Here is a 14,019-nt window from a genome sequence, read left to right as displayed (position 1 = left end):
GCAATAAAAGGGACGCGGTGGCTCAGTGGGTTAGGATGCTGAGCCTGTCGATCAGAAGGTCGGCAGGCGGGTCAAATCCCGAGTGCCACATAACAGAGTGAGCGCCTGTTACTCGTCCCAGCTTCTGCCAACCTAGCAGTTCGAAAGCACGTAAAAATGCAAGTAGAAAAATAGGGACCACTACGGTGGGAAGGTAACAGCGCTCCGTGCGCCTTTGGCGTCTAGTCATGCCGGCCACATGACCACGGAGACGTCCTCGGACAAGCGCTGGCTCTTCGGCTTTGAAACGGAGATGAGCACCGGCCCCTAGAGTCGGAAACGACTAGCATGCTTGTGCGGGGGAACCTTTACCTTTACTATTAAGCAATAATATTAAGCAGTTTTCCAGAATAGCTCCACTGATTTTAATTTTTTTTCTTTTTTAGCTAGATTTCTTTAAAATAATACAAAATGAAACACTGTTTTTTATATTAATTGGGTTGATGGATAAATTTGATCTTCGTGCATGGTTGATTATCTGATCCTTCATCTCTTGAATTACTATATCAATGGGAACTGACCTGTCTTCAGTTGTCTTTGAATATTACAACACAGTTTCTGGAAGTTTAACTGTATCAGAATACAGATATAATGTCATATATAACAATAGGTGCTTTAAGAGTTTTGTTTTAATCAAATGTTTGAAATTTACAGCTACCATGCTGGCAAGCGGGAGGCTATGAAAGATGGCTGGATGACTTTGGGCAGTGACTCTCTCAGTCCAACCCATCTCACAGACATAGCTTTACTAAGTGACTGCTTTGCTTAACGACCAAGCACCCTGGTGGGTTCCACTGGCATTTTTTTAAAAAATCTCAATAAATTTACTGCCACTAAATGTTGGCGCTGCCCGGAAGGATATACTGTGGCCATTGCCCCAACAGATACACTGCCAAATGCCTCCAGGCCTCACCTACATCACCAACTCCAGTGCTGCTGCTGCTGCTCTGCTAGCCATCAAAGAGCTAAGTGATGCAGCAAGTGTTGCTTTGTGGCCCGTGAGTTGTGCAGGTGTGTTTGTTCTCAGGCCTAGATGACACCTTATTGCATTGTAAAGATGTAGTGTGAAAGAAGGCCGTTTTTGGAGTTATCATACTTCGTTTTCATTTCTTGTTTTTTCATCCAATAACTTTAATGAGTAAAAACTAAAGGTGCTTTTTTCCCCTGCAGCTAATTTAGCCAATTTGATGGACAAAACCTATGAAAAAAAATTACCGGTCAGCTCTTTAACATTATCTCGGGTAAGAACATGACATTAAATTAAATTAAAACAAAAATAATCCAGATAAAATAACATCTTGATATTTTAAACTAGTATTTTAGTTGAATTGCTACATGTATACAGTTGCTTTCTACATATACCAGGATAGTTATTTAAGACCTTGGGAGTTATCTACTTTGACTTGATATGACTTATTATCTCATATATTACAGACATGTCTTTCCTTGGAGACAGACAGACAGACAGACAGACAGACAGACAGACAGACAGACAGACAGATAGATAGATAGATAGATAGATAAAGAGAGAGAGAAACAAGCTCTATTTCCTCATTCCCTAAATCCTATAAATAAAAGCATTGCTAGTGTATAAGGGTCACATGAATTAAAGCAGTTATTTTTTTTCTGATTTTTCCCCCTAGAGCAGGGGTGTCAAACTGCTGGCCCACAGGCTGGATGTGTCATGAGGAAACCGCACCCACCCCATTGCCGGCAATGGGGAAAAGGTTCCAATACATCGCACGACATCACATGACGTTGAGAGTTTGACATGTCTGCCCTAGAGGATAAACTTATGAAAAATAAGTTTTCATGGTCACAGGGACATGTAATTAAGAATATATTTGTGTAATGTTTAATATGGTGATAGCATTAGTAGCTGTGGGTGTACCAGAATGTGCCCATGTAACAATTCTGCTACCTGAACTGCACTGGTTATCAATGGGCTTCTGAGTACAATTCAAGATGCCAGTTGTCATCCATCGAGCTCTACATGGCATGGGACCAAGTTATTTGAGTGACTCTCTTGAGATTTTGCTACCTATTTCTCACACTTTTAAAATCTGTCTTGGTCCAGATTTGTTAAATAAAAAAGACATAGAATTAATGAATATAGAATTATTCTTTATTCCAATTCCAGCTACATTATTTGGGTGCCATATTTTATGTTGCCAATGTTAGGCGCAAAGAATCAAAACCATAAAGTTGCAATTTAGAAGATTTATTGTTCACATTTATATACAAGAATCTAGTCAACAAATGTTTTAATGCTAAATTGGCACCTAATAAAGGTTAATAGAATTCATGAGGGATGGACTTAGACTATTTTTGGGACTAATAATTCTAGGCTGATGACTCCTAGTTCCGCCATCCAGCTCTGCCTTTTCCTACAGCCAAAAGTGCCAAGCTACATACTAGAAGGTACCAGCAAAAGTAAAAATGAATGAAGGCTAATATACTTGTCCCAGGATAATGTTGCAAGATCCAATCTGGGTCAGTCACCACTCTGCTAGAGAGAAGTTCCCTGAAGATAGCTTGGAAGACTAAACCTCTGGCTCAGATTGGATCCTGCAAAAGTAAAAACTTTTTTTTCTCAAGTGAAGGCATTTTTATAAGCAGCATAATAAAATCTGGGTATCTTCAATGGTAGCAGATTGATTACTGATTGCTGGGGACAAAACCTTCAGAAAACCACCTGTGAGAGGAAATAGAACAAAATGTTCAGAAAACTGGTACAAAAGAATTTTATTGTGCACCAATTTGTTCCATTTAGTGTTTGCCTTTAAAGCCTAAATCCACAATTTCTGGATGCTCCTGAATTTGTACTAATAATACTGTCATGTTAGTACTATGTTACTATATATAGTAATGCTAATGATATTAATAATTATCATCATATATATTTATTTCAAGGCTATTTCCTCATAAAAAGGAAGATTAAACATAAAAAATAATCTTTAGTCTGGTTTTTAGTCTTCTTTCAGGTAAAGGTAACAATTGAAAATCAAGTAAAAGTGCTACAGTGATAATTTTCTCTATGCCACTTTAAAGTGATTTTTTTTCTATATTGCAGTTATATCTGATCATGCTATGTTCAACCATATCTGAGTGGCTGTCGATGGTTTACCTAAGATCATCTCTAAACTATTTTTCCCTTAGTTTATAGATAACATTTCTTCTCGTGAGCAGGTGGATCAAACTGAATATTATCTATACAAGTAAGCAACCCTTTTAGTTTTATAACAAAATTATATATTTTCATTGCACACTTTGTTCTCAGCTCTTGGCTTCAATTAGTTAAATCACACATTGCTTGAAAATTAATTTCTGATCATGATTTTGGATATCATTGATGTCTAGGGGCTCACCATGCACTCATCAATTATCTGTTAGGAAGTATAATTTTGCTGCTATAATTTTGATCATAAAGACAATCTTCTCATTGTGGTAATTTCAGAATGAAAGAATGACAGTGGTGCTCCCTAAAGCAAGGGTTCCAAACTTTTCCAGCTTTGTGAAGCAGTGGCAAGGGCAGGAGAGGAGATGTTTTTGCGCACATGTGGTTTGTGCATATGGAGCTTTGCATGCTTGCCTGCTTTTTGCGTGGCCTGATTCCCATACCAGGCCATGGACTGGGGGTTGGGGTCCTCTGCTCTAAAGCAACAATGAGCCTAGGTGGCATTTAGATAATCATGACTGTAGAGGAAGCCAACTATTCATGCCCAAGAAGAATGCTGGATCTTAAATGTTTGGGCTGCCTACCAAGGTCAGCTTAGATATATTAACTTGGACTTCAGTAAGGCATTTGATAAAGTAGACCACAACCTACTACTTGATAAGATAGAAACAAATGTGGCATACATAGCATCACCACCAGATGGATTTGTAGCTGGCTGACCAGCCGTACTCAGCGTGTGGTCCTCAATGGAACTGCATCTACACAGAGGGAAGTGTGTAGTGGGGTGCCCAGGGCTCTGTTCTGGACCCAGTGCTCAATGATTTGGATTAGGGGATAGATGGGGAACTCATCAAATTTGCAGACCACACCAAGTTGGCAGGAATAGCCAACACTCCAGAAGATAGGCTTAAGATACAGAAGGATCTTGACAGACTTTCAGTGGAGAAAAAAGTAAGGTTCTACATTTAGGCAAGAAAAATCAAATGCACAGGTATAGTATAGGTGGTACCTTGCTCAATAGTAGTAACAGTGAGAGGGATCTCGGAGTCCTAGTGGACAATCACTTAAATATGAGCCAGCAGTGTGCTGCAGCTGCCAAAAAAGCCCACACAGTGCTAGTCTGCATTAACAGAGGGATAGAATCAAGATCATGTGAAGTATTAATACCACTTTACAATGCCTTGGTAAGGCCACACTTGGAATACTACATCTAGTTTTGGTCACCACAATGTAAAAAAGATGTTGAGGCTCTAGAAAGAGTACAGAGAAAAGCAACAAAGATGATTAGGGGACTGGAGGCTAAAACATATAAGGAACGGTTGCTGGAATTGGATATGTCTAGTTTAATGAAGAGAAGGATGAGGGGTAACATGATAGCAGTGTTCCAATATCTCAGGGGTTGCCACAAAGAAGAGGGAGTCAAGCTATTCTCCAAAGCACCTGAAAGCAGGACAAGAAGCAACAGATGGAAATTAACCAAAGAGAGAAGCAACCTAGAACTAAGGAGAAACTTCCTGATAATTAGAACAATTAATCAGTGGAACAACCTGCCTGCAGAAGCTGAATTTTCCAACACTGGAAGTTTTTAAGAGACTGGACAGCCATTTGTCCAAAATGGTATAGGGCTTCCTGCCTGAGCAGGGGGTTGGACTAGATGATCTCCAAGATCCCTTCCAACTTTATTATTACTATTACTACTAACTGTTATATGTAACAATCTATTTGGAATGTCACATTCCTTCAAGTGTTCCAATCTTTGGGCTGATTGTTAAGTATCTTTGTGTCGTATTTGTCAAATACGGAGTAAAACTGGATGTTTCAGTTTGATACGACAAAGTTGAGTGTGAATGTGAGAAATTTTAAGAGAGCCAATATGACATTTTTACTACGTTTTTAAAGTATCAAACTAAATCTTGGGAGAGCCAGGTTCAAATATACTCTTAACCATGGATGCTTTTTAGATATTTTTTCAGGGCTTATAAACTGATGTAATCTCAAACAACTCTGAGCATTAAACATCCCTTCATTCTTTCTCCCTTTTGCTCTCTCTGTTTTATTTTAGAGATTTTAAAAATGCAACCAAGAAAAAAGAAGGGAGCAAAAATAGAAAAGAGATTTATAAAAATGATATACATATGTAAGAATGAACATATATCAATTTGGCAATTTAAAACCCTTATTAAAATAAATCAATCAGTAATTAGCAAAATCAGCCAATGAAATAATTATCAATCAGAATGAACAATTAAGAGTTTCCAGCTAATCTGGGAAAGCCTGCCTTCATTAATTTAATTCAGTGTCAGCCTTGATGTCTGTTGATGTCTATCCCATATGTAAGTCTGCAGTTCTCCTAATAATGGGAATTATATGTAAGGTTCAGTATGAAGCATGAAGAATCCCAGCAGCTACTATCATATGCAAAGCCCACTCTGTATACTTTACAGCAATATAGGGCTTAGTAATGCTTAAAAAGGTAAGGTAAAGGTTCCCCCGCACATGTGTGCTAGTCGTTTCCAACTCTAGGGGCCGTTGCTCATCTCCGTTTCAAAGCCGAAGAGCCAGTGCTTGTCCGAGGACGTCTCCGTGGTCATGTGGCTGGCATGACTAGACACCAAAGGCGCACAGAACGCTGTTACCTTCCCACCATAGTGGTCCCTATTTTTCTGCTTGCATTTTTATGTGCTTTCGAACTGCTAGGTTGGCAGAAGCTGGGATGAGTAACAGGCGCTCACTCTGTTATGTGGCACTTGGGATTTGACCCGCCAAACTGCCGACCGTCTGATCAACAAGCTCAGCGTCCTAACCCACTGAGCCACAATTGGCAAAAAGGAAATATTGATACTTGTTTCATTATAAGTGAAATTATCTTCAAGAATTGTTCAGCTTTATGACATTGTCACTAAATGTCCAGAATGCATTCAGTATGGTTATTCCCCACCCCCACCCAGTTTTTGAATATGAATACAGGTAGTCATCAGCTTATGTCCATTCTTCAGCTATTGTTCAAAGTTATTGTGGTGCTGAAAAAGGAACTTATTACCTGTCCCCAAAGTTTTGGCCATTGCAGTGTCCCCATAGTCAAGTGATCACAGTCTGGGCATTTGGGTGCCTAGCTCACGACAACGATTATTGCAGTACCACATAATCACCATTTGCAACCTTTCTGTTGGTTTCACACAAGCTAAGTAAATAGGAAATAAATGGGTCTGACAGCTGCAATTTCCAGTTTGTTATCCTCTTGCTGCACTCACAGTCTCACAGCGGGCTGTGAGCATGTAGGCGATTCCTTACTTGGGAACTCTCTGGCTCCTTCCTTTTCTTTCAGTTGTCCAACATGAGAAATCAACTCTATTGTGTGCCTGGAAAATGAGCAGCATAAAAGAGTGGGAGAGTCTGTTTATTCAGGCCTGATAAGGGTAATTCCAGCAGACGCTTAACTTCCTCCATAGACTTCTTTTTGCCATCCTCTAGTACAGGGGTAGGCAACCTCGGCTCTTTTATGACTCGTGGACTTCAACTCCCAGAATTCCTGAGCCAGCTGGCTCAGGAATTCTGGGAGTTGAAGTCCACGAGTCATAAAAAAGCCGAGGTTGCCTACCCCTGCTCCTAGTATCTGTCCTCTCCCTTCCCTTTCTTTCCCGCCCTTATATTTGCCTTCTCTTCAGAGCAGTCTTTATGTTTAGCAAGCACTGAGTCTGCAGGCACTTACAGTTAGGAACTGTGGCTTACTCCTGAGGAGACCAGTGTTTCCCTTTACCACAGATACCATACTTCTGTATCACCCCCTTTTTTGTTTTTGCTTTTCTTCTTTTGCTTGCTTGTTTTTTTTTTAAAAAAACATAATTAAAAAAAGAACAAAAGACCCCTGTGAAATGTTTCCATACTCTTTTTTTTTAAATTCCTGATTTTTCCATTCTCAAATATCCTGGCTCTTTGCAAACGTATTTACTATAAAAACAAGATTTCAACACTAGGAAAAGATTTTGATGTGCAACAGTGACTGGGCCATTCAGCACTAAAGTCCTCAGAGACCACTACCATTTGCATATCTTCTCAGCATCAGAAACTTTTAATTATTGCTTCGTTATTAGCTAGCTTGCCTATGTAGTAACAGCTGGTAAATGGAGTTTAGAAATTATAGAAAGGTCAGCAGTAGCTGAAAATTACAGATGGCAGCCAACATGGTATGGTAAACAGTTCTGGCAATCTGCCTGCAACACGTATTGGGAGATGACTGTGATTTTAATGTATGCAGACACCAACATAATATGCAAGTGATCTGTGCATATCCTTTTTAAAAGAGGTCAATCTTTTATTATTATTTTTCCCCTTGTGAGGCCGGTAATTTAGGATTTTGTAGTTACCCTCCTGCATTACTGCATGTGAATTGACAGGAGATACAGGTTGGTTCTGATGGGCACAAATGAATGCTGGCTGGGATAGTCCACACAACTTAAAGTTGCCAATATTGAGAAGCACCAGGTAAATGAAATAGCTCTGGCAAGACATGGTCTTATATGGAAAGGTTTACAAGGAAACCCCCAAAGGATATCTTATTATCCATTACATGCAGTGTCTTGGTACTGTGCCTGCTTTGAAGAATAAGTAATTTATATAATGCAGTACATTTATGAAACTCAATTTTTCACTTCTACGTCTATGACTGCTCAGTAAAAATGATTGTGAAGCGTAAGAAAGACAATTAAAAAAAAGGCTCTTTGTATTGCAGTGCCCATAAATGGGAATGGTGTTGGGGCTGATATATACTGTATGAGGATTGTGACTTTGATTTTTCATAGGCGATGATGGAATTTAACTGTGGCCTGCTGTTCTTCAACAAAAAATTGTCAGCTGAAATATGGAAGTTTCTTTGAATCCTAAGCTCCTATGATTCTTTTTTTATTTCCCTCCTCCCCCCCAAAACCTGAAAAATGGGAATTGTAATGGAGACTACCTCATAGTCAGATTCCGTTGGGCATTCTGCAGGACTGAGTAGCATTTGGAAGGCTGAGGACTGCATTACGGAACAGGGCCAAGCAAAGCCATCTGGTCACGCTGTCATATTACCTGAAAGCATGGTGCTCGTGGATTTATTTTCTTTTTCTTTTTTGGGGGGGAGGCTTAGAGTGGGAATAGGAACAGGTGGATTCTATGAAACAGTCCCTATCCTTACCCTTAAGAGCCCCCAACTATTATCTTAACAAATTGATTTGAAGGTTCTGGAAGGGCATGTGCTGGTTTGTGATATTCCCTTCCTGAGCCTAAATTAATCTTGGCACTTTTAATTTCAAAATATTTATTTGGACTTCAGTGAAGGAAAACAAAATGCTTGCCATTCTTGCTGTCAGGGCCCATGACTCAGGTTCAGTGATTAACTTCATTCAATCCAGCTCCTTTCTAATCTATTCTGTTCTAAAACTCATGTGTTTTTATCCACCCAGACAACTTCTTGTAGTATAATGCAAATAATGCAGCTATTTTCTTCCTTGTGTTCAGAAAGGTATTCTTTTACTCTTTTTCATTCACTATTTTGTTCTGATAGGTTGATTGCTTTCTTTCTTTGTATTGTGAAAGTGGACCACTCTGTGGTGTTTCATCTTAAGCTACAGGGGAAAAAAATATGTCAGTGGCTTTAATAACCAAAGAAGGCAGATGGAGCTAATTGTACAACAATTTATAGTTAGAGTCACTACACCTCCTGGGTACAATCTAAGCAGAAAAACATGGCTCAATACAGTAAGGCTTTTAAAATTAATTACATATTCATGAAATGTGGATAATGTGACTATAGTACTGAGTTGCAGCACAGCTTGATGGTAGCCATCTTGGGTGCATCATTAATCAGAGAGGCTGATTTAGATAACATATTCATGCTGTGTTTCCAAGAGAGAGCTGTTCTTTCTTCCTCCCTTGTGCCCCCCCCTTCTGGGAAATGAAACATCACAAGCCTGGGTCCATGTGTCCTTAATCTGTGTTTGAAATGTAAAAGAGTATGCCATGAATTGTCAACAATATGTGTTTTTAATTCAAGGCTGTCATTTAGTTTTCTTGACATTTCATCCCCTTCATTATATTTCTGACATTTTACATTTGGTGCTATGCTGGGGGTAGGCATACATTAGAGAATATGGTTGTCATAGTGAAGAATTAGAAGATCAAATGGTTAGAAGTGATGGGTACAGGAGCAGCTGCCTTGCCTCACATTAATGGAGGAGGGAAGATGGGACAAATTGCACTAACATGGTTTAAACCTTGGCTGTATTTTGGATTAATGGCAATGGCAATTTCTCCTATTTTGTTTCAGTGCCAAAGAGTTGTTTTCATGTATGAAAAACTTTATGAAAAAGTTTTCTAGATGGTATGCAAAGTTTCCCTCCCCCCCAAAACAACGGCTGATGCCAGCCGAATTCAACTATAAATAATAAAAGGAATGGAATGAACCTACATCCCAGCACATTGAAACATTTCATAAGGGTTGCCATGTGTTCTAATCTTAAATGGTAAAGTACAAAGAAGTAAGTGATGCAAATGTATTTGTTACACATGTGAAAACAGAGCATTTGAACTCAGTATCTTTTGAAGGGTATGGAATTAAATAAAGTGGGTTAAGAAAATGTGATTTTTTTAAAAAATAAGCCATTGTGATTTAGAATTGATGGAAATCATGCCTTATGCATGTATACTTTGTATAAATATTAAGATGTTTTGAGATTTCTCACTCACTTGCTCTTCTTGCACTTTTACATAAACTGTTGTCCAATTTTCAAAGGCCTTTAAACATTTGTGACATGCTGATTGATGCCTCACAACATGTTTGCAATATGAATCTTTGATTCTGTAGGTTGGTGTAAGCATTACATTTGTTTACTGGTGGTTGGGTTATGAGCAGAAGTGCTCATTTATATTTAAGGGTAGCAGCACAAAATGTTTATTATAGCGAAGAACTGGTTAAGAAAAGTATGGCTGAATAGACTGGCTGGTAAACCATAACCCAGTGTTCCCCAACCTTTGTGGTTTGGCGGCCCAGCTGGGGGGGGGAGAGGAACCAGGCTGTTCGACCATGCACATGTGAATGGCATGCCGACACAAGCATGCATGCAGCCCTTGTGCAAGTGGCAGGTCAGCATGAGCAGCAGGGTGGTGTGCATATGTGCAAGCGCCTGCCGGCCTGCCACTCACAGAAGTTGAGCCGCGCGCTCCAGCCAGCAACTCACACAGCTCAATTCCAAATAAGCTATGGCCTGGTAGTGGGCCAGGGTTTGGGGACCCCTGCCATAACCCATCTTGATTGTTTTTAAGGCTTATAGATATTAACTAAAACATTTTTTTAGCTTCAGCAGAAATACAAATTTTTGTCATTGTTGATATTGTGTTATTAATGTTACAATACCGTACACTATACATTACAAAGTAGGAATTTAAATATTCTGTAAATGTGGGTCAACAATAAGACAGCGACAACTTGCATACTGTGGCTTATGGAATTTTTTCCAACCCCTTTACTAGTAATGGCCCTCGGAGGGATCCATAATTTCTTCCATAGTTTGTCTGTGTCTCTGTATGTTGCTTCCTTCCACTTGTATTGCATCTGTATGTTTGTGTATTTGTGCCCTAGGAAGCATGGGGTCAGTGCACATGCTCTGCTCTGGGCCATGGGACCAGGGGGAAGCTAGGGGGGGGCTTAGAAGAGAGCAGCTGGCAGCGTTCCAAGACTTACCCAGTTAGTTCTCCCATCGGGATGCGTTGGGGATTTTTTTCCTTTAATGTTTGTCTCCACTTGCCCAAGAGAGATCCAACTCATTTTCAACCTCACTTTTCTTGTTTTCATCCATCATATAGTACCAAATGTGGACCCATTCTGTTCAGTTTTCTGAGAGTTATCCTGATGGTGGACAAACAGTGTGCCCAATAATCTCATTTTACGTAAAATCTTTCCAAATTTCTATTGAGTTGAAAAGAGAAGGGGGAAAAAAAGCTTGATATAATATTAAGAAAATGGTTTAGCTGGAATGTTACTTTAAAGTTACTGTATTGTGGTCATGCTGGGAGTATCTCTTACCAGGTTGCTATAGCAACAGTTCCCCCCCCACTGTTCTCTAGTGCTTTCCTTGATCTATTATAGTGCACATATTAGGTTATTACATTTTTTTAAAATCCACTCATTTTCAATGAAATGGCATCAATAGTGGAAATCTTTATTGATTTTTGTTTGACTATCAATAGGTTTGTTTAAACCTAAATATTTCTCACTTTACCTTTGTAAAGCATTTCATCCTCAAGAAATTTTCCACTATTTTCATTTTTCTTTGTATTTTATGTTTTGATAATTTTTTAAAAAAAAATGGAATCGAAATAAATATAATGAAAATAGTGTTGTTTGTATACAGGCTGGAAATAATACTTTTTTATTATTTTAAAATTAACTAGTTTCAACATCTTTTTCCCAAAGAGCAAATTATTATTGAACTTCTGTGATATATTGATTGAAAAACCGTCAGTGACTATCGTGATAAGGCAGGAGAAGGAGAAAAAGTTGCTTTTTATTTGCCCTTAAAAAAAAAAGAACAGAATGTTTTGAGATTCTTTGTTTCCTCTTTCCTGCCTCTGATTTCATAGCTGATTACTGGAGGGAAACAATACTTTCTGTTTCTGTTTGAAGCATCCCATTTAACATGCCTTTTTAAAAAAAAAGATATGTATAGGGGGTGGGCTAGTTCCCCAAGTATAAGTGGATTATTTTTAAATAAATCCAGAATATGTTTCCTTTTCCTGTTTTGCAGGGTTTAGAGTCACCCAGGTTAACAAGTGTAGGGAGTCCTTTATTGTAAGAGCTCATGGGTTGCAGAGACAAAGGCTTGAAAAGAAGTACAGGCACGTACATGCATGCCATACAAATGGGACGTAGGGTTGACATAGGCTGAGTGACAAAAGGAAAGCTTCCTTTGGTTATGCATGATTAAAAAGGAGCCTTCAAGGAGCAACCAGCTTTGTGAGGCCGTTTTCTTTGATGGAGATGCATGATCAGTAAGCGCCTCTAGGCTTTTTCTCCCACTGCTTAGAGCTTGCACTGGCAGACAAAGGAGGTTTCTAGGTGACATCCTTCCAAATCCTCTAAGTTAAGCCTGCCTAGATTCTATTTGATCATTAAGCTTTGTACCTAAAAATATGCATGGAAGGAAGAACTAGCATTTTTGAAGCTCAGCCTTTAATGTGCTGCTTTGAATTGCATTTGGAAAGGGAGGCAAATCTGAATTGTTCCAAGAGACCAGCTTATTTTTAGTTGTTTGGAATATATATTTGCTTTCTTGTTTTTTCTCAAATCATTTTAGACTCTGAAGCAAACAAAAATGCTTTTTTATGAAAGTAAATGAATATATACCAGGACTATGGAAAACTACAGAAAGCCAAGCCTGTTGGCATGAACAAAGTGCCCCTCCTCACAGCATGGAGACAGCTGTAAGGATCTGGATCCATGGAAGGCTCAAAACAGCTGCCTCAACCATTGCCTAGACTGTGCACGCATAGACAACACTGCTGTCGAGAATACTAGCAAAACAGTTGTGCATGGGGAGGCTGGAAAAGTCTTCCCAAAAGCCACATATGGCTTTCTGACCTATCTGCTTCAGTACCTCAAACAGGAGCATTTTGTTTGCACTAGCTGCTTTGAAAAATCACTTCTCCAAATGCTTCACACATGCATGAGTATGCAAAGACTCACAGTGAGCATAAACTGGAGCGGTTCTACTGATTTATATTTCACTTTGAGTACATCTCACTCGTATACTTCCGGGATTGGACCAGACCAGAACACAGCACATGTATATTCTCAATCTGTAATGTTTTATTAGATTTCAAAAAAATAGTCTCTCCATCTTCTTTAATTTCGGTTAATTCATGCAGCATTTGAGAATGCAAAGAAAATATTAAAATCAGAAGTATTCCTGTATACAATGTTGAAATTGATGCCTCATAAACGATTGTATTTGAGCATATCAGTACAAAAAATTACCACATGGTGGCACTGAACAAAACTTTTAAGATCCATATAAAGGAAACATAATTTTGGTTTAATATTGAAAAAAAAGTATTTCCCTGATCATTAGCTGAATTTATTTCTAAAAAATAACACTTTTAGGTCTTGTAAATTGCTGTATTGTCCCCTGATTTCATAAAGTATTTCAGTTAAAAATTAGTAACCGAACATTAAAAAAAACAAGTCGCTTTAGTACTTAATTCCAGGTTTCCCACATTTACTTATTGCTTAAATTTAAAATTGCTGAAATGATCAATGATAAGTTTATTAGCTTACACCTTCTGTTAAGATTGCACATCTTAACTCATTAATGGATAGGGATAATTGTTTTCTTTGGATCACTCAACTGGTTGAATATCGAAATCTTTTTCCTAATTAAATAATAGGAAATGACCCTCATTTTTTCCCTTTTTGATCATTCTTTCTGTCAGATTCCCTAACCTGGACATCCTCCAATTGTGTTATCTAATTTTCAAAATTCTTCATTCAGTAAACCTATTGCTAAGAATTGTGGGAGATTAAGTCTAATGAATGTTTATGGATTAAAGAAAGCTTTTCTGTTAGTATCATAAATGATTAAAAGTGAAAAAGAACAAGATCTTTCTTGCCTCCACTTGCTTCCACTTTACACAACTTTGTTCCTCATTGCCGGTTACCTTTTTATTCTGTCTGTGTTCTTTATCAATGCCTTACAGTGTCTTTCTTGTCTTCCTTCGCCTCAATTCTTGACCCTTACAGTTTCTTCTCCTTCTAGTCACATTGTACATAG

The 14,019-nt window shown here is 38.5% G+C and overlaps 1 protein-coding gene across 2 annotated transcripts in view; it reads left to right on the top strand.

Moving 5' to 3' along the window:
• MRPS27 (mitochondrial ribosomal protein S27) overlaps positions 1-14,019 on the top strand; it is a 47,826-nt gene that overhangs the window by 7,289 nt on the left and 26,518 nt on the right. For both annotated transcript variants that reach the window (XM_083357272.1, XM_083357271.1), the window contains 2 exons: positions 1,210-1,280; positions 3,199-3,257. In XM_083357272.1, the coding sequence (XP_083213398.1) occupies positions 1,210-1,280; positions 3,199-3,257 (130 nt within the window). The remainder of the gene's footprint in view (positions 1-1,209; positions 1,281-3,198; positions 3,258-14,019) is intronic.

This window comes from Vipera ursinii (assembly GCF_947247035.1).
Source record: "Vipera ursinii genome assembly, chromosome: 2".
Classification (NCBI taxonomy): Eukaryota; Metazoa; Chordata; class Lepidosauria; order Squamata; family Viperidae; genus Vipera; species Vipera ursinii.
The sequence above is the reverse complement of the archived record's forward strand: the minus strand, read 5'-3'. Positions and strand labels throughout refer to the sequence as shown.